This window comes from Dendrobates tinctorius, unplaced genomic scaffold (assembly GCF_039654945.1).
Source record: "Dendrobates tinctorius isolate UK_male_01 unplaced genomic scaffold, ASM3965494v1 ptg000164l, whole genome shotgun sequence".
In the NCBI taxonomy this organism is placed as follows: domain Eukaryota; kingdom Metazoa; phylum Chordata; class Amphibia; order Anura; family Dendrobatidae; genus Dendrobates; species Dendrobates tinctorius.
Window position 1 is genome coordinate 4,962,839 of NW_027361831.1, and position 19,670 is coordinate 4,982,508.

Sequence of the window (19,670 nt, forward strand, 5' to 3'; positions counted from 1 at the left end):
GAGCCAGAGAACTCTCCTAGAAGAGTTGGTTTGCACAAGAGATCTAGCGGCCACTCTGATAGACTCCATAGAGGCGTCCGCTAAGAACCCAGTAGCTCTATGTAGGATAGGCAGTGAGTCTATTAACTCACCCCTGGAAGTACCCTGAGATATATGGGATTCCAATTCCTCTAGCCAACGAAAGAGAGCTCTAGCTACACAGGTGGAGGCGATATTCGCCTTTAAGGTGGACGTAAATGTCTCCCAAGATTTCTTTAGGAGACTTTCTATTTTTCTGTCCATAGGATCCTTCAATTGTGAGGAATCCTCAAATGGGAGGGCTGTTCTTTTTGCAACTCTCGCCACCTGTACGTCGACTTTAGGAACATCCAATTTAACAGAATCACCTTCCAGGGGAAATCCAGGCTTCATTTCGGAGGGGGTGCTAAGCCGTTTTTCAGGCAGTTCCCATTCTTGATTAATCATGTCCGTGTTAGTATGTACTGGGAACCCCACACGTTTTTCAGATTTTAGCCCGCCAAACATTTGATCTTGAATGGACTGAGGCTCTAACTCCTCTTCTAGCCCGATGGTGCAGATACCAGATCCTCAACATAATCAGAAGAGAAGAGGTACTTTCTGATTTCAGAGGCTTTGGGTGATGCGGGTTCCTCCCACCTACTGGAGGATGATGTATGAGATAGGTCAGACTCAGAGTCCGAGTCCTCGACCTGTATCTTCCTTTTTTTGCCCGGGGATAGGGGTGGTGGAGGAGTGAATGCTGCCAGGGAAGACTGCACCTCCTGTTTGACTAGTGAGCGAATCTCTTGCAAGAGAGAGGGTTGCTCTGCTCTCACTAACTTGTCGATACATGACTCACAGAGCTTTTTATCCCATTGAGAGGGTAGCTTAATATTACAGATGGCGCATTTTTTCCTGACATTGGCTTGGGGGGTAGGCTTGTCTCCCTAAAATAAGAGGAGAGAAGTGTCAGAAGCAATAGGACCCTTAACTAGCCGTCCCCTCCCCCGGGACCCCCTCCCTGCATCACTTACTGAAGCAGGGGCAGCGCTGGGCTCTGCAGACTCAGGGCATGAAGTGCCATCCATACTGGCAGGGGTCAAAGTCTTACCTCTGTGGCGACTTCGGGCAGGATTTTAAGCGACGAGCCAGCACTTGCCCCCAGCGTTGATTTCCCCTCCCCCTCCTGGGTCCATCAGCGGTGTAGCCGTGAGCACCGCGTGCCACTCGGTCAGGCCGAAACCAGGAAGTACGTGCGCTCCAGAGTGCAACGCAAGAACCGGAAGTGACATGCGGATCCAGCGACGTCACTTCCGGGACGCTGAGCCGGTGCGCGCTGGAGGAGGAGAAGACCGGGAGGCAGCGGGAGGCACCACTGCGGGGGACGACAGGAGCAGCCTGAAGGAGGAGGCGAAGCGCGACCCAAGCTGCCCGGCGCTACAGGCCTAACCTGTGAACATGAGGAACTGCAGCTGCCGGCCACTACAGTATACGGACCTCTCCCTGACCCATGGGGAACAGGAAAGACACTGGTGAGTGGGAGGGCCTTTTAACCTCTCTGTGTTTCCTGTCCCCCATCAGGGCAAAGAGGCAACCTCCGTATACCGTCGTGGAAGGTGACTAGAGAAAAAAAAAGACAAGAGAACAAAAGAAACCATCAACATTTGGACACAGAAGAAAAGGACTGTAGCCCAGCGGAGAGGGAAACCAACAACGCAGGAAAAGGTTATCAGATCGAATCCCAAAACAGAGACATGACATAGAGAATGTATTAGTACTTTCCATTTCAGGAATGAATATGAGGTAATCTGAATTCCTTAGAATTTAAATCATACGACGTGGAGTGATTCCATGAATCCAGGTCTCGAGCCATGACAACACATCTCCTGCAGATGTGAATAAATGTATATCGGAGCCAGCAGTCACGCAAAGCTTAGAGATATATCATGGCACAGATGTGATGTTTTTTGTGTAGTTTATCGCAATTCTCTTTGAAGTTAGATGGTTTTAAAAGAAATTGAAAAGTTAGTATAAAGCGAAACTATCTTGCTATTGTAGAGAAATTCACACTTTTGCCTCACTGTACATTTAATGTTGTCCATCATAAAAGCAAAGCTTGGCCAGAAAGACTAGACCTGGTCTTGTAGCTTCATCCTATATGATGCCAGGATTCTAGGAAGGCAACAGCACCATTACCGTTTGCTTTCTGTTAGAGATCCACCATAATAACTTTTAATTTTCTAACTTGTCAGCACATTCTACGTACGTTGTCTATTGGCTTTGTACGTTTTAAACTCTATACAAGAAGGATTTTCAATGCCCAAAGTAATTTGAACAGTTTTTGATGAAGAAGAATGTTGTGGTCTGGAGGCAGAATAGTGATCATATGATTACGATATGCCTAGACTACACCGTCGATAAAGGAGACACAGCCAGTGTCAGGATTCTGTTTCTTTTCTGTAATTTGACCCTGAGTGGCTGTCATTTCCATTATTGTACTGCATTTCCACTCTTCACAACTAGAGGCTTCTATTGTGTTTCTGTCATCGCCCTCTCCTAAGATGGCCTATGTCGAAACTATGGAAGCCATCTTGGTTTTTTGGGGTCTACTTATAGCTATATGGAACTGTCAATTATTGCTTGAATATTTTGTCTAGCTTTTAGTCTAATTTGAGTCTCCAGCTCCTGAGAACTGTCTTACCCAGACTTTCAACACTCCTCTACTTTCTTGTGCCTATGATTCCTAGTGCTAATTCCAAGAACTTCAACTACCACTTGCTGCTCCCCGCTCATGTTTTTTCCGGCTACTGGATTGCAGTCGTGCTCCACCAGTATCATAACCGGGGCTGTGGAGTCAGAGTCACGGAGTCAGAGCCAATTTTGGTGGAGTCGGAGTTGGAGTGGGTGACATGGATATTGAGGAGTTGGGGTCGGAGGTTTGGCTTGCAGACTCCACAGCCCTGGTATGAGGGAGTCAGTCATGGAATTTGAGGAGTCGGAGGTTTGGCTTACCGACTCCACAGTGCTGATTATACAGTAACAGCCAATGACTTGAAGAATCTGTGATGCCTTTAGTGGTTACTACTCACCTGGGTAGTCATATGTAGAAATCTCCTCTTTACACTGTTCATCACCCCTCAAATATGTCTCTGTAGCAGTAATATGAGTCAGATCTTTACCCTGAAACAAATATTGTAAAAATCACAGAAAGAGGGAGAAGTCACATCTATGATCATCCCTAATCCTGCCATCTCCATCGTTTTCATTACACAAGTATAAAATATAGAGCTCTGGCAAAAATTAAGAGACGACCACATCAATACTCTGCCATGGGCAGCCCATTCTCCAGACCTGAACCCCACTGAAAACCTCCGGAGTGTAATCAAGAGGATGATGGATAGTCACGAGCCATCAAACAAAGAAGAACTGCTTAAATTTTTGTGCCAGAAGCAGTGAGAAAGACTGGTGGCAAGCATGCCAAGACGCATGAAAGCCGTTTTCAAAAATCATGGTTCTTCCACAAAATATTGATTTCTGAACTCTTCCTGAGTTAAAACATTAGTATTGTTGCTTCTAAATGATTATGAACTTGTTTTCTTTGCATTATTTGATTTGAGGTCTGAAAGCACTTGTTTTTTTTTTACTTTTGACCATTTCTCTTTTTCAGACAAAATTTATTGCTTGGAAATTCGAATACATGTTGTCAATAGTTTGTAGACTAAAAGAACAATTTACATTTTACTCAAAGATATACCTATAAAGAGAAAAATCAGACAAACTGAACATTTGAAAGTGTTCTCTTGTCTTAATGTTTGCCAGAGCTGCATAATACTGATGGAAAACATAAGACTGAGCACAAGACCTTCACAGCCTTCTACACATCATAGGGGAGATCTCATGCCACCTTCTCACCCTCTACCTGATGATCCTGAGGAATATTTGGATTCTCTTGTTTACATTTCTCTGGGAGAAGAGGACGGGGACATCTCTCTGGTGTTGTCCTCTTATTGGATAGAACTATAGGAAACACATACAGGGACTGAATTCATTCTTTACATACAGATAATTATAGGCCGTGTGTATTTAGTCCTGTCTATTACCTTGTAATGTGAGGGGCTGGGAAACCTCCATCATGACGTCCTTGTACACATCTTTGTGTCCTTCTAAATACTCCCACTCCTCCATGGAGAAATAGACGGTGACATCCTGACACCTTATAGGAACCTGACACATAAAATGATACCGTCATCCCCCAATCCCTTCATAGCATTACTGTATAATGTCCCAGCATTCACAGCAGTGTCACCTCTCCAGTCAGCAGCTCAATCATCTTGTAGGTGAGTTCTAGGATCTTCTGGTCATTGATGTCCTCATGTATCAGGGGGTGAGGAGGAGGACATGTGATTGGGTTCACTGGTCTTCCCCATCCCTCAGACACAGGGGCCTGACAGCGCTCACTAGAGGTCTTCTTCACTACTGTGTAATCCTGGTTATGGAGAGACACATTAATAAATCTCACTACAGACATTTCCAGAGTCCTCACCTCTCCAGTTCTGTCCATTTGTTATTCCCATAGATAAGAATGATGTAATGTGACGTCATCAGAATCTCTCACCTCTCCAGTAAGCCGGAAGAGGATCTCTAGGGTGAGGTGTAATATCCTCTCTGCCTTCTTTTTACTGTCTTTATCCATCCTTGACTGGTCAATGAGGAAAATTTCCTCCTCTGAGAGGATCAGATATTGACTTGAATGAGAAAATGAGGCCGTTATATCATCATAAAGATGTCATCGAATAATACAATTACTAGAGATAATAAAGTGACACATAAATGATAATAGAATTGTATTTATCGTTTGTCTGGAAGAATGAGTTGCGCACTTAGGGTACCGTTACACTTAGCGATGCACCAGCGATCCCGACAACGATATGACTCGGTCAGGATCGCTGGTGCATCGTTAAGTGGTCGCTAGTGAGCTGCCAAACAGGCAGATCTCACCAGCGACATAACAGCGGTCAGATGAGGCGATGAAGACGTCCTCCCGCCCGCGTCCACACGTCGACACAGCAGGAAGCCCAGCAGGAAGCAGATGACGAGAAATGGCCCAGGACGTTCTCGCGCGATCAGCGATAACCAGCGGGGGAGCCGGTCGGAGGTAAGTATCACATGTAGCGATATCACTAGCAATATCGCTGCTGCGTCACAAAACCAGTGACGTTATAGTGATATTGCTAGCGATATCGCTATGTGTAACGGGCCCTTTAGCATTGGCAGGGGGGAGCAGGATGAATTGGAGAATCCAAGCAGTCACTAGGAGATAATCTGGAGCACTCGCAGAGGATTTGAAATAAATGCAGTATTTCACCACAGTGCTGGGAATCAGGACAGAAAGCAATAGGTTACGTTTTGACCTGTCCGGGCCTTTTTCAAACCTCACTAAAGCTAAAGTGAAAAATATATACAAAATTACTGCGCTGTACAATATATACAGTGAGTCATGGCATGCAATGCATGAACATATAGATAAAAATAAACACGAGAACAAAAACAAAAAGCAAGGTAAAAAGTACATAATCATCAAGACAGTATGAGTCTTTAACATACTAGGGAATGAGCCAATTACATCAAAATGGACCGTATATAGAAGTCATGCAAATAAGCAACTAGCAAATGGGATACCCACCATCCTCTCATATCCAAAATATATAATACCAATAGGAAACATTGGTCCCTAATAACCAGAGCCTATCCACATGTAGAGGCTTTCAAAGCTCCAGCACTAATATGCACCTTTTGGCGTTTGACCACGAAACAGCAGAGATCACCTGGTTAGAGCCGATATTGGCAGCAGTCCAAACAACCTACACAAAGATTCCTTGGGACCAGGAGGATGGGCACATTTCCGTGCTTTGGTTGCACTGCTTGCTCCAACGTGATAAAGCCTAGTGATGTTATCCACCCACACCGGAAGACATCACCCCATTAAAGGCTTTTACATGGGTACCTTCTGTGGTCTACTTTACGTTGGTGAAACCACTGAACACATTAAGGACAGAACAGCTCATCATTTTGGGGCTGCTAAACACTCAGTATCATAACTCAGATTTCAGGTTTTGGAACAAGTCCCCAGACCTAGATGAGGGGAGGCAATCATAGAAAACTTCTCAAAGAAAGGGAAACTTAATAGATTCATGCCTTACAGACTCTATCACCAAAGGGTTTTCAACAGGGAACTAGATCTACTGGTACAATGATTGTGTATAAACAGGTTTGCTGTACATAAAATATATAACTGCAGCGCATGGCTCAATTGGCATCCAATGAGCCTAATGCATTTTCCTTCAGTTATTCATGTCAGCAATGCATCATAATCAACGTATTGGGATTTTTTGCATAGGATTTTCCTCCTTTCCAATCATATATTTACCCTGCCAGAGTCACTGATTCCCACACATCCTACCCTGGTAAGTGCACCTGTGTCCCTTTTCCCCATCCATGTCTTCATTTTTATTTTACTTTTCCATTTTTTATTATTTTATATTATTTATATTTTTTCATCATTTCATTTTGCTTAGTCATCTCTCCTTTTTGCATTTTTTTCCATTCTTTTTCACCTTCCTTCCCCCATTCTCATCTCATTTTCTTTCCCCAGTTCTACACTATTTCAGCCTCTCCTATGCATTTCCCACATTAGTCCTATATTTATTCCTCTTTGCTTTGGGCCATGCCCTTGCTTCCATACATCAACAATGCACATCAAGGCAGCCGTCCACCTGCTTCTCTGCGCATGCCGCACTAGCACAGCATCATTTCCGACTTATGCTGCATATGGCAGGGCTAGGTAAGGAAAGAGCACTAATGGTCTGGGATAGATTGTGAATGCCATGTCACATTTCTCACCCCTCACAAGTGACCCCATTTTGGAAATTAGACCCCTCAAGGAATTCATATAGGGGTGTACTGAAAATGACCCCATTGTAGAAATTGCACCTCACAATTAATTCATCTATGACTGCACTGACTATTTTGTAACATCTACGCCCTGCTTTTTTTTTCTGAAGAATTTCAAATCTGCCAGTCTAGTGCCCATACATTGTGTCCCCATACAGTGTAGAGCCCCCATATATTGTAATGTCCACATACAGTATATTGTGCCCAGCTTGTGTTTCTGGCGATACATACCCCGTATATTGTTAAGTGCGTTCTCCCCACTACAATAATACCAAACATATGGCCGCTTATTGTAGTTTAGGCACAGTGGAGCTCAGAAGAGAGGGGGGCATTTGGATTTGGGAGCGCAGAATTCACAGAATTTTATTTGAGGGGTCAGGAGCCATGTCGCTTTTCCAGAGTCTTTGTTCTACCAGTAACATGGGAACCCCCTATAGCTCCAGTTACAGATGACGGACCTGAGTGGGAGCTGGTTTTGTGCGGGATAAATTAGGGGTTTTATTGGTAACATTTTGGGGTATAAAATATTTTTATATCGCTATTGTCACGCTCGCACCTAGGCTGATTGGCACGAGCCGGGGGGGTTGTGGCCGCACTGTGCCACAAACCAGACTACCCTGGAAGGGTCGTGACTACGACAACTACCTCGGTCTTCACTGGAGCCTCTGATGGTGAGGTCAGGCTTGTGCGACAGGTAGCTGCCGGGTGCCACTGGTGTCTGGCTGTGGCTGCTGATCCCACTCGGGAACAGGACACCAGGGCAGGTACAAGTGACAAGCAGGCTGAGACACAGGGCAAGCAGGCACGGCTGAGACACAGGGCAGGCGGGCACGGCTTGAGACACAGGGCAGGCGGGCACGGCTTGAGACACAGGGAAGGCAGGTGTGGTGTGCGAAGGAACAGGTAGGGTCCTGTTCACACAGCAGGAACAGGTACTGGCTGGAAGGAATGGAATATGGAGGAACAGGTGGGGTCCTGTTCAAATAGCAGGTACGGGTATGGATAGGAGAGAGTGGAATATGACAAAAGCAATAGTGCGGAGTAGGCGGAGCTTGCAAGAGTGCCGAGCAGGCGGAGCTTGCAAGAGTGCCGAGCAGGCGGAGCTTGCAAGAGTGCCGAGCAGGCGGAGCTTGCAAGAGTGCCGAGCAGGCGGAGCTTGCAAGAGTGCCGAGCAGGCGGAGCTTGCAAGAGTGCCGAGCAGGCGGAGCTTGCAAGAGTGCCGAGCAGGCGGAGCTTGCAAGAGTGCCGAGCAGGCGGAGCTTGCAAGAGTGCCGAGCAAGCGGAGCTTGCAAGAGTGCGGAGCAGGCGGAGCTTGCAAGAGTGCAAGGTAGGCGGAGCTTGCAAGAGTGCAAGGTAGGCGGAGCTTGCAAGAGTGCAAGGTACAGACAGGGAGGACACAGGGAAAGACACAGCAGGGAAAGGAACCACAGACAAGGAGACTGACGGACAGGGGAAGACGGAGTTCCGACAGAAAGACAAGGTACAGGGACTGAAGGATACAGGGACCAGGATATTCTGCCTCCTGGAGGGCGAGCAAAGAAGTACCAGGCAAGTACTCAGGCAAGGCTAGGACAAGACAGGGACCAGGATATAAGCCTCCTGGTGGGCACTCAGAGTGAACTAGAAATGCTAGGAATAAAGCCTCTCAAGGAAGGCAAGTTAAAGGACAGGGCCTGGCTTCTTCAGTAGCAAGGAGCTGAGTAAAGACATTGCACAGGCAAGGGTTAATGGGAGTGGTGGAACTATATAGTCAAGGGCTCTAGTTGATTGGTCAGGGACATATTACACAGGTGCACCCTGACTGCATAAGAACCAGAGTTCTGGCACCGCCCCCCTATACACACATAGTTTGGAAGCATACAGGAGAGCAGAAGCACAGGACTGGCAACAGACAGAATTCACAGCATGGCTTGAAGCAGAAAGTAAGCCCTGTTTCACACATCCGTTTTTTTGTGTCCGCCAAACGGATACGTTTCCGTTATTTGCCGCTAACGGATCCGTTTGGATCCGTTTTTTTGGCGGATCCATTTTTTAACGGAAAACGATGGATTTGGACGGATTTAAAAAAACGGAAGTGTGATCCAGGCCTTAGTTGGTGTGTGGGGGATGGGAGGCCATGCAGTGATGCCAGCAGGGTTGTTACAGCTATTTAAAAGGCTGGGATCACATTCTTGTGTTCTACGCCAAGCACTTACGTGGGGGTTACCGAGTAAATCCCACAAAAATGCGATTTAGAGTAATCCCCCAATGGAACCACCCACCATAATGAAGCAGATGGAAACACTTTGGATTCCATTTGGCATCTGCTCTGGTGAGATCCATCTTTTTAGACGTGCAAATATCTGTGGTCACCTGCACTTGTTCGCTAAAAAGATGCTTTAAATGATGAGACACTAGAGGATCAGAGACTAGTTCAAAGTGTCTTCATCTGCCTCATAATTAAGTAGTTCCATCCGGGGTTTTGTCTGAATCGTTGTTTTGGGGAAATTACAGGGAAACCCTGACATAAGCGCTCTGCGGAGAGCGCAGGATAAATGCGAGCCGAGCCTTATTCTGATTTTCTCTTAGGGCTCATACTCACATGCGAGAAACTCGCACGAGTCTCGCAAGTCAATACCTGGCACCGCCGGCACTTGGATCGGAGCGTTCAGCTGCATAGAAATACATACAGCTGAATGCTCCGATCCGAGTGCCAGCAGCAGTTCCAGGTATTGAAGTGCGAATGTAACAAACCTGCTGGCATCACTGCATGGCCTCCCATCCCCCACACACCAACTTACTCACTGCTCCAGGTCATGTTATGATTTCTGTCTGCTGCCAGCTCCATGCTCTGTGCCTCTTGCTTCCCATCTGCTCTCTGCATGTTTCTTGGCTGTGTGCATAAGGGGGCGGCGCCGGCACTCTCTGGTTCTTATGGAATCAGTGTGCACCTTCCTACTCCTGGCCAATCGTCAAGCGGTCTCTGGTATTTAGGGCAGCTCCACCCAGTGGACCCTGCCTGTGCACTGTTAACTCAGTTAGTTCTTGCTACTGAGTTGCCAGGTCTTGTTCTGTGTTTAGCCTTCTCCGGATGCTTAATTCCTAGCTTTGCTTTGTACCTGTCCTGTCCGCCCTCCAGGAGGCAGAATATCTTGGTCCCTGTGCTATTGTTCATTGCTTTGCCTCGTACTCCTCCTGTCCACCCTCCAGGAGGCAGAATATCCTGGTCCCTCTGCTATTATTCCTTGTCTTTTCTTATCCTGGTCCCTGTGTCCTTGGTCTTGTACCGTTACCTTGTCTGAACTCAAGGCCCCGTCACACATAGTGATCTCGCTAGCGAGATCGCTGCTGAGTCACAATTTTTGTGACACAACAGCGATCTCACCAGCGAGATTGCTGTGTGTGACAGCGATCAGCGACCGGCCCCCCTGCCGGTATCGCTGATCGATGCAGGAAAGGCCAGGACTTTTTTTGGTCGCTGGTCTCCCGCTGGCCAGCACGCATCGCTGCGTGTGACAGGCGGGAGACCAGCAATCTGCTGGTAACTAACGTACACATCGGGTATCCAAGGGATGTGCGTCCCTTAGATACCCGATGTGTACGTTAGTTACCAGCGCGCTGATGCAGGGAGCTGGTAACTAGCGTACACATCGGGTATCTAGGGACGCACGTCCCTAGGATACCCGATGTGTACGTTAGTTACCAGCTCCCTGCATCAGCGCGCTGGTTACTAACGTGCACAGCGACGCAGTGCGCTCGGCGTCGCTGTGCTGATCGCTGGTGAAGCTGTCTGTTTGACAGCTCACCAGCGATCACATAGCGATTCACCAGCGATCCTGACACATTGATATTGTTGTCAGGATCGCTGGTGAGTCGCTATGTGTGACTCCAGCCTTAGTCTTACCTCTGTCATTCTCCTTGTCTTTGGCTTCATTCCTTGCTGTGTCTTTCCTTGTGTTCCCTCTGTCTGCTTATGCTCCGCACCCTTGCAGTTCTGCCTGCTCCATACTCTTGTGACTCTGCCTGTGCTCCATACTCTTGCGGCTCTGCTTATGGTCCGCACTCTTGCAGTTTTGCTGGCTCCGTATTCTTGTGACTCTGCCTGTGCTCCGTACTCTTGCAGTTTTGCTGGCTCCGTATTCTTGTGACTCTGCCTGTGCTCCGTACTCTTGCGGCTCTGCTTATGCTGCGCACTCTTGCGGTTTTGCTTGCTCCGTACTCTTGTGACTCTGCCTGTGCTCCGTACTCTTGAGGCTCTGCCTGTGCTCCGCAATACTGCGGTTCTGGGGGGGACACACACCAGGCGGGTTGCCTCTTATCCTTACCAGGTATGACTTTAACATTTTACATTCTCATCATATTTTGCTATCCATTATGGATACATGTCTGGTGATGTGGACTCTATGAGGCCTATTGGGGGATGTGCAATCTTGCTACGAGTAAGTATAATTATATTTATCTTTGCTGACAGGCACTACATATGTGCTTTATACTTCTTTCTTTCCCCCTCCCGCTACATGTGTGTCCTTTGGTGTTTTCTGCATGCACAAGCAGACTTGGATTTCCCATGTCACTGTGTTTTTCACATGCTCTGGTCTTATTGATTGTTCAATAAAATATATTTTGTATTATCATATTCTTTTGTGAGATTTCCGGTCGTTTGTTTTTTCTCTATATTCAGTTTCTAGTGCGACTTTCTCAATATTGTCCCATTTTACATGTATCTCTTTGCTCCAGCCTTACAATGCTACTAAGTGATTGTATCTTGATTCTAGCTGTACAAATCTGAGCAAGTGATTTTATCCATGAAGTGTATATAATACTGCGGTTCTACCTGCTGTGCGCACAGATCCAAACCTGTTCCTCCATACTCCATTTCTTCCTGCCAGTACCAGCACTTGCTGTGTGAACAGGTCTCTACCTGTTCCCCCATACACCATTCCTTCCTGTCAGTACCAGTACCTGCACCCACTGTGTGAACAAGACCCTACCTATTCCATACACCACTCCTTCCTGCCCGTGTCCTGGTGCCTTTCCAGTTGGTCCCTGCCCGTGTCTCAGCCGTGCCTGCCCTGTGTCTCAGCCGTGCCTGCCTGCCCTGTGTCTCAGCCGTGCCTGCCTGCCCTGTGTCTCAGCCGTGCCTGCCTGCCCTGTGTCTCAGCCGTGCCTGGTTGACCTGTGCCTCAGCCGTGTCCGCCTGCCAGTGCCTCTGTCGTGCCCGTCTGCCAGTGTCTCAGCTGTGCCCGCCATGCTCATCTGTCCGTCTGATACTCGTGCCTGTTGCCCGTACCGTCTCCCCAAGTGGGATCAGCAGCCACAGCCAGACACCACCCTGGAGTGGCACCTGGCAGCTACCTGCCGCACAAGCCTGACCTCACCATCAGAGGCTCCAGTGAAAACCAAGGCAGCTGTCTTAGTCACGCCCCTTCCAGGGTAGTCTGGTTTGTGGCACAGTGGGGCCACAACCCCCTGGCTCACGCCCATCAGTCAGGGCGTGAGAGTGACAGTTTGCACAGGCCATGGTCCCCATTAAGTCCCATGTCTTTACGCTCTCTGAGCATGATGAACTTTTTCCCTGCCAGCGTGAGCAATCAAATTAATTTTTTAACCAGTCTGAAGCCCGATCTTTCACTGCTCCACCTACCATTGTGGTCTCCAATCAACTGTTTGCTCAACTTGAGGCTGACATTCCTAAAGTTGAGCCCCCCTCGGATCCGCTTTTTGGAGAAGTGCTTACAGTACTTTCAATGGCATGCTCCCTTCTTTGCCACTGATCGGGTAAAGGTAGGTCTGCTAATGTCCTACCTAACAGGAGATACCTTGGAGTGGCTTAACCCCCTCTGGGAAGCAGGGGATCCCATCACTCGAGTCTTCCGGCCTTCCTGGTGGCCTTCTGCAAAGCCTTCGACAAGCCTAGTACAGCATCTCCTGAGAAGTCTTCCCCCCCCCAAGCTTCCAGAAACGGACCAGACGGAAAAAACCTGTGGGTAAATCGTCTCGTCCGCCTGTTCCACAGCCTGCCAAGCCGGCCTCCCATGCAAGATTCAAGAGGTCTAATAAAAAGGGGCTGGCAAGCTTGCAGCGAGTCTGGTCTTGTGAAGGAACATCCTGACGGTCTCTGCCCTGTGAAGCCAATGACTGTTTCTCTGCCTTCAGGGAGTTTTGGTGTGTTTAAGCCGCCAGCCATTCGGAGTCAGTGTGTGGTTTCTGTCTTGCAGCTCCCGAAACTGGCGTGAGCGTTATCTAGAGATGGCCGAGCCCTATTCTTAGAACAGTCTAGTCCTGCAATGACAACTACAGCTCCAGGTCGGAGCATTATACACAAAGAAGTTCCTCTTCCATTTGCTGTCTGGTGTGCCCATGGGTCATTTTGAGCCAGAGATCCTTGTGCCCATTTATATCTGGAGACCCAGCAAAGTACTTCGCTTGAAACAACCAAGTGACAAAAGGTGTCTGGTTCCCTTGCATCAGACTCAGTCAGCTATGTCGTCTTCTTCGCCTCCGAAGAGGGGGAAGCGGTGGCATTCTCTTCACACGTCTCCAGCAACTATACCAGTGATCTGCTGCCTGGAGCATCCCTGCCTCTTGATTGTCTTCACCAGGATAAAGGGCTGAAGATGGATCTTGAGTGTCAAGGATAGGAGGTATGTTGACCTTTGGCTGCACACGGCTATCACATGTGTAGGGGAGCTTATCTTATTTATCCCACAACTGCCACAAAGTGATGAAAAACAGGAAGCTAGTCTTGCCCTAACAATTTACCACAGGAGCTTATTGGAGTTATCCCACTGCTCACTGCTCTATGTCACGAACTGCAGGGATTTAAGTATATCCCACTTTCCAGTTCCACTCTTGAACTTGTAGCTCTCCTGCGCCCCCTTACCCTCAGGTCAGTTAGAGAACTGGACCTAGGATAATTAGTCGCCGGACGGGCCACGTGATGTACATTGGCTATTAGGCACGCTGCAGAGAGGGAATTATAAATGCTTTGGCCGCAGCCACACAATCAGCTTATAAAACCCGCTCTGTCACTGTCAGCGCTACCGACCTAGCCAAAACACACTTCGCTGCCACCAGCTTCCAATCTCTCTATTAATATTTAAAATTAATAAAGGGGTATGAAGCCAACCCAAATTAGTAGCGTAATCACTTTAGTCACGTAAAAGTTCGGTATAGAGCATGGAGACAGAAGTAATAATTTTATATTTTAATCTCAAAAGACAGGCAGTGTTTACAGAGCTATAAAAAGATTTTACAAAATGAGACAATTAAAATATGTACAATGCGAATACAAATAAAAGGGGATTAAGAGAAGGAATAAAACTCACACGTTGCTTAGATCATCTTAGGCAGAACCATGCTGGTAGGAGGAGCCAAACGTCACAATGCATTGAGGGGTCTGGATGCAGCAGTTTCCCAGGCTAGAATGAGGGCTGTCCTGTGTGCAGATACCTTATACCTCTGGGCTTGTGACATCACTAAAGGGGCTGGCTTGTGACAGACCTCCCCTAGCTCAGAGTTACACATCTGGCTCTGAAAACTTATAACGATCATAACTGGGCTTGAGAACCTAGCAGAATATCGGCAGAACCCTCATTTGCCTTATATTGAAAATTGAAATTAGCTTTCCATTGATTCCAAACTTGGACTAGTTATTCCACTCGGTTCAGGAGAGATCTATTTCTCCGGTTCTGATAGCGCTGAAACTGGGAAAAACATGGGCTATGAAGCTATGCAGTGCGCCGGAGCCACTACAGTAAGGAAGAAGAGGACGGCATCGTATGAAGATGGAAGGAACCGGACCGCGACACCCATCGGACCAGACCATCCCTCCGGTGAGTAAAATCGAACGTGTTTTTCTTACCTTTCAGGTTACATCGGGGGCTTATCTACAGCATTACGGAATGCTGTAGATAAGCCCCTGATGTCAATGCCGCAGCTGATAGGGCAAAAAAGGGTGACAGATTCCCTTTAAGTTAAAAATTAGTCCCACTGTGGGATACGTATAATTTTCAGATTGATCACTGGTCTCATATACTGCAGTCCTCGTGTATTGCAGTGCATGAGAGCAGTCACTGTCTCACTGACTGTTAATAACTTATAGCTGGATCTCACAGGCCACCGTACTCTGGGGATCACACAAGCTCAGGGTACCATAGTAACCATTGGGACCAATGATTCTCATCTCGAAAGACCGATCGTTACTAACCCCCTCGCAACAACTTAAATACCGCTGTCGCGTTTGACAATGATATTTAAGGGGTTAATCATCCCTGATAAGATACAAAACCGTCCGGGTTCCAGACAGGGTGTCAGCTGACACGTACAATGGACAGGCGCAGGAATTGCTGCCGTCAGGAGGTGCAATTCCCTTATTCTTAAAAAGCGTATTGGCAGTCGCTAAGGGGTTAAAGACTTGTACTGCCTTATTATTATTGTGTACTTTTACTTTGTTGTTTTTGCTCTGGTGTTAATTTTTTTCTGTATGTTCATGCATTGCATGCCATGACTCGCTCTATATATTGTGCAGCGCAGTAATTTTGTATATAATTTTCACTTTACCTTTAGGGAGGATTGAAAAAGAGGCGGACAGTAATGAGCAATGAGATATTATTGTGGAAAAGTCGTACAAAAAATATTCTCTATACGTCATTATCACTGTAATTGTACATTTATTACTGAGAGATAACAGAGGAGCGGCTGTCTGTCTCCTGCTCACCAGATATGTGTTATTAACAGTTATCAGTGCATTATATGTTACTGCCCCCTGTGCCCAGTAATGGAGGTGTTACCGCCCCCTGTAACCAGTAATGGAAGGGTTACCGCCCCCTGTGCCCAGTAATGGAAGGGATACCGCCCCCTGTGCCCAGTAATGGAAGGGATACCGCCCCCTGTGCCCAGTAATGGAAGGGATACCGCCCCCTGTGCCCAGTAATGGAAGGGATACCGCCCCCTGTGCCCAGTAATGGGGGGGTTACCGCCCCCTGTGCCCAGTAATGGGGGGGTTACCGCCCCCTGTGCCCAGTAATGGGGGGGTTACCGCCCCCTGTGCCCAGTAATGGAAGGGGTTACCGCCCCCTGTGCCCAGTAATGGAAGGGGTTACTGCCCCCTGTGCCCAGTAATGGAAGGGGTTACTGCCCCCTGTGCCCAGTAATGGAAGGGGTTACTGCCCCCTGTGCCCAGTAATGGAAGGGGTTACTGCCCCCTGTGCCCAGTAATGGAAGGGGTTACTGCCCCCTGTGCCCAGTAATGGAAGGGGTTACTGCCCCCTGTGCCCAGTAATGGAAGGGGTTACTGCCCCCTGTGCCCAGTAATGGAGGGGTTACTGCCCCCTGTGCTCAGTAATGGAGGGGTTACTGCTTCCTGTGCCCAGTAATGGAGGGGTTACTGCCCCCTGTGCCCAGTAATGGAGGGGTTACTGCCCCCTGTGCTCAGTAATGGAGGGGTTACTGCTTCCTGTGCCCAGTAATGGAGGGGTTACTTCCCCCTGTGCCCAGTAATGGAGGGGTTACTTCCCCCTGTGCCCAGTAATGGAGGGGTTACTGCCCCCTGTGCCCAGTAATGAAGTTACTTCCCCCTGTGCCCAGTAATGGAGTTACGGCCCCCTGTGCCCAGTAATGGAGTTACGGCCCCCTGTGCCCAGTAATGGAGTTACGGCCCCCTGTGCCCAGTAATGGAGGGGTTACTGCTTCTTGTGCCCAGTAATGGAGGGGTTACTGCCCCCTGTGCCCAGTAATGGAGGGGTTACTGCCCCCTGTGCCCAGTAATGGAGGGGTTACTGCCCCCTGTGCCCAGTAATGGAAGGGTTACCGCCCCCTGTGCCCAGTAATGGAAGGGTTACCGCCCCCTGTACCCAGTAATGGGGGGGTTACCGCCCCCTGTGCCCAGTAATGGGGGGGTTACCGCCCCCTGTGCCCAGTAATGGGGGGGGTTACCGCCCCCTGTGCCCAGTAATGGGGGGGTTACCGCCCCCTGTGCCCAGTAATGGGGGGGTTACTGCCCCCTGTGCCCAGTAATGGAAGGGGTTACTGCCCTCTGTGCCCAGTAATGGAAGGGGTTACTGCCCTCTGTGCCCAGTAATGGAAGGGGTTACTGCCCCCTGTGCCCAGTAATGGAAGGGGTTACTGCCCCCTGTGCCCAGTAATGGAGGGGTTACTGCCCCCTGTGCCCAGTAATGGAGGGGTTACTGCTTCCTGTGCCCAGTAATGGAGGGGTTACTTCCCCCTGTGCCCAGTAATGGAGGGGTTACTGCCCCCTGTGCCCAGTAATGGAGGGGTTACTGCCCCCTGTGCCCAGTAATGGAGGGGTTACTGCCCCCTGTGCCCAGTAATGGAGGGGTTACTGCCCCCTGTGCCCAGTAATGGAGGGGTTACTGCACTCCTGTGCCCAGTAATGGGGTTACTGCCCCCTGTGCCCAGTAATGGAGGGGTTACTGCCCCCTGTGCCCAGTAATGGAGGGGGTTACTGCCCTCTGTGCCCAGTAATGGAGGGGTTACTGCTTCCTGTGCCCAGTAATGGAGGGGTTACTTCCCCCTGTGCCCAGTAATGGAGGGGTTACTGCTCCCTGTGCTCAGTAATGGAGGGGTTACTGCCCCCTGTGCCCAGTAATGGAGGGGTTACTGCCCCCTGTGCCCAGTAATGGAGGGGTTACTGCCCCCTTGTGCCCAGTAATGGAGGGGTTACTGCCCCCTGTGCCCAGTAATGGAGGGGTTAATGTCCCCTTGTGCCCAGTAATGGAGGGGTTACTGCCCCCTGTGCCCAGTAATGGAGGGGTTACTGCCCCCTGTGCCCAGTAATGGAGGGGTTACTGCCCCCTGTGCCCAGTAATGGAGGGGTTACTGCCCCCTGTGCCCAGTAATGGAGGGGTTACTGCCCCCTGTGCCCAGTAATGGAGGGGTTACTGCCCCTTGTGCCCAGTAATGGAGGGGTTACTGCCCCCTGTGCCCAGTAATGGGGAATCTCCAGCACCTACCTCCACCTGCAGAGCCGCACTTCACATATATGGCTGCTCTGTGCGCACAGGACCTGGGATGAGGTCACAGGAGGGGAGAAGTCAGGGGTCACATGATCAGGGGCCTCAGTGTAGGCAGGACTCTGCTGTGCTGGTTGTCATGGTGCTGGATGAGGGGAAGTTTCTGTGTGGGGTCAGGAGGGGTTTACAGGGTGGATGTAGCAGAGCTGTGTGTGTACGAGGTGTACGGAGCGGAGCCGTGTGTGTACGAGGTGTACGGAGCGGAGCCGAGTGTGTACGAGGTGTACGGAGCGGAGCCGCGTGTGTACGAGGTGTACGGAGCGGAGCCGTGTGTGTACGAGGTGTACGGAGCGGAGCCGAGTGTGTACGAGGTGTACGGAGCGGAGCCGCGTGTGTACGAGGTGTACGGAGTGGAGCCGTGTGTACGGGGCGTACGGAGCGGAGCCGTGTGTGTACGAGGTGTACGGAGCGGAGCCGAGTGTGTACGAGGTGTACGGAGCGGAGCCGCGTGTATACGAGGTGTACGGAGCAGAGCCGTGTGTGTACGAGGTGTACGGAGCGGAGCCGAGTGTGTACGAGGTGTACGGAGCGGAGCCGTGTGTGTACGAGGTGTACGGAGCGGAGCCGAGTGTGTACGAGGTGTAGGAGCGGAGCCGCGTGTGTACGAGGTGTACGGAGTGGAGCCGTGTGTACGGGGTGTACGGAGCGGAGCCGTGTGTGTACGAGGTGTACGGAGCGGAGCCGAGTGTGTACGAGGTGTACGGAGCGGAGCCGCGTGTGTACGAGGTGTACGGAGCGTGTGTACGAGGTGTACGGAGCGGAGCCGCGTGTGTACGAGGTGTACGGTATGGAGCGGAGCTGTGTGTGTACGAGGTGTACGGAGCGGAGCTGAGTGTGTACGAGGTGTACGGAGCGGAGCCGTGTGTGTACGAGGTGTACGGAGCGGAGCCGCGTGTGTACGAGGTGTACGGAGCGGAGCCGCGTGTGTACGAGGTGTACGGTATGGAGCGGAGCTGAGTGTGTACGAGGTGTACGGAGCGGAGCCGCGTGTGTACGAGGTGTACGGAGCGGAGTCGCGTGTGTACGAGGTGTACGGTATGGAGCGGAGCTGTGTTTGTACGAGGTGTACGGAGTGGAGCCGCGTGTGTATGAGGCATACAGGGCGGAGCTGCGTGTGTACGAAGTGTACGGAGCGGAGCCGTGTTTGTACGAGGTGTACGGAGTGGAGCCACTCCGTATACGAGGTTCGTGTGTACAAGGCGTATGGAGCCGTGTGTGTACGGGGGCGGATCCGCGTGTGTACAAGTTGTATGGGGCAGAGCCGCGTGTGTACGAGGTGTACGGAGCGGAGCCGTGTGTGTACGAGGTGTACGGAGCGGAGCCGTGTGTACGAGGTGTACGGAGCGGAGCAGCATGTGTATGAGGTGTACGGAGCGGAGCCGTGTGTACGAGGTGTACGGAGCGGAGCAGCATGTGTATGAGGTGTACGGAGCGGAGCCGTGTGTGTACAAGGTGTACGGAGTGGAGCCACTCCGTATACGAGGTTCGTGTGTACAAGGCGTATGGAGCCATGTGTGTACGGAGCGGAGCCGTGTGTGTACGAGGTGTACAGAGCGGAGCCACGTGTGTACGGAGCGGAACCGCGTGTGTACGAGGTGTACGGAGCGGAGCCGAGTATGAGGTGTACAGGGCGGAGCTGTATGTGTACAAGGTGTACTAGAGCGGAGCCGCATGTGTACGAGGTGTACGGAGCGGAGCCGAGTATGA

The 19,670-nt window shown here is 49.9% G+C and overlaps 1 protein-coding gene across 1 annotated transcript in view; it reads right to left on the reverse strand.

The window, feature by feature from the left end:
* Positions 1–18,059, reverse strand: part of LOC141052949 (gastrula zinc finger protein XlCGF66.1-like) — a 32,048-nt gene extending 13,989 nt beyond the window's left edge. Inside the window, exons 1-6 of the mRNA XM_073550289.1 lie at positions 17,904–18,059; positions 4,616–4,745; positions 4,307–4,486; positions 4,101–4,224; positions 3,920–4,017; positions 3,090–3,180 (exon numbers count right to left, since the gene is read on the reverse strand). Coding sequence (XP_073406390.1) covers positions 3,090–3,180; positions 3,920–4,017; positions 4,101–4,224; positions 4,307–4,486; positions 4,616–4,693 — 571 coding nt within the window. The 5' untranslated portion in view covers positions 4,694–4,745; positions 17,904–18,059. The remainder of the gene's footprint in view (positions 1–3,089; positions 3,181–3,919; positions 4,018–4,100; positions 4,225–4,306; positions 4,487–4,615; positions 4,746–17,903) is intronic.
* Between the last annotated feature and the right edge of the window lie 1,611 nt (positions 18,060–19,670).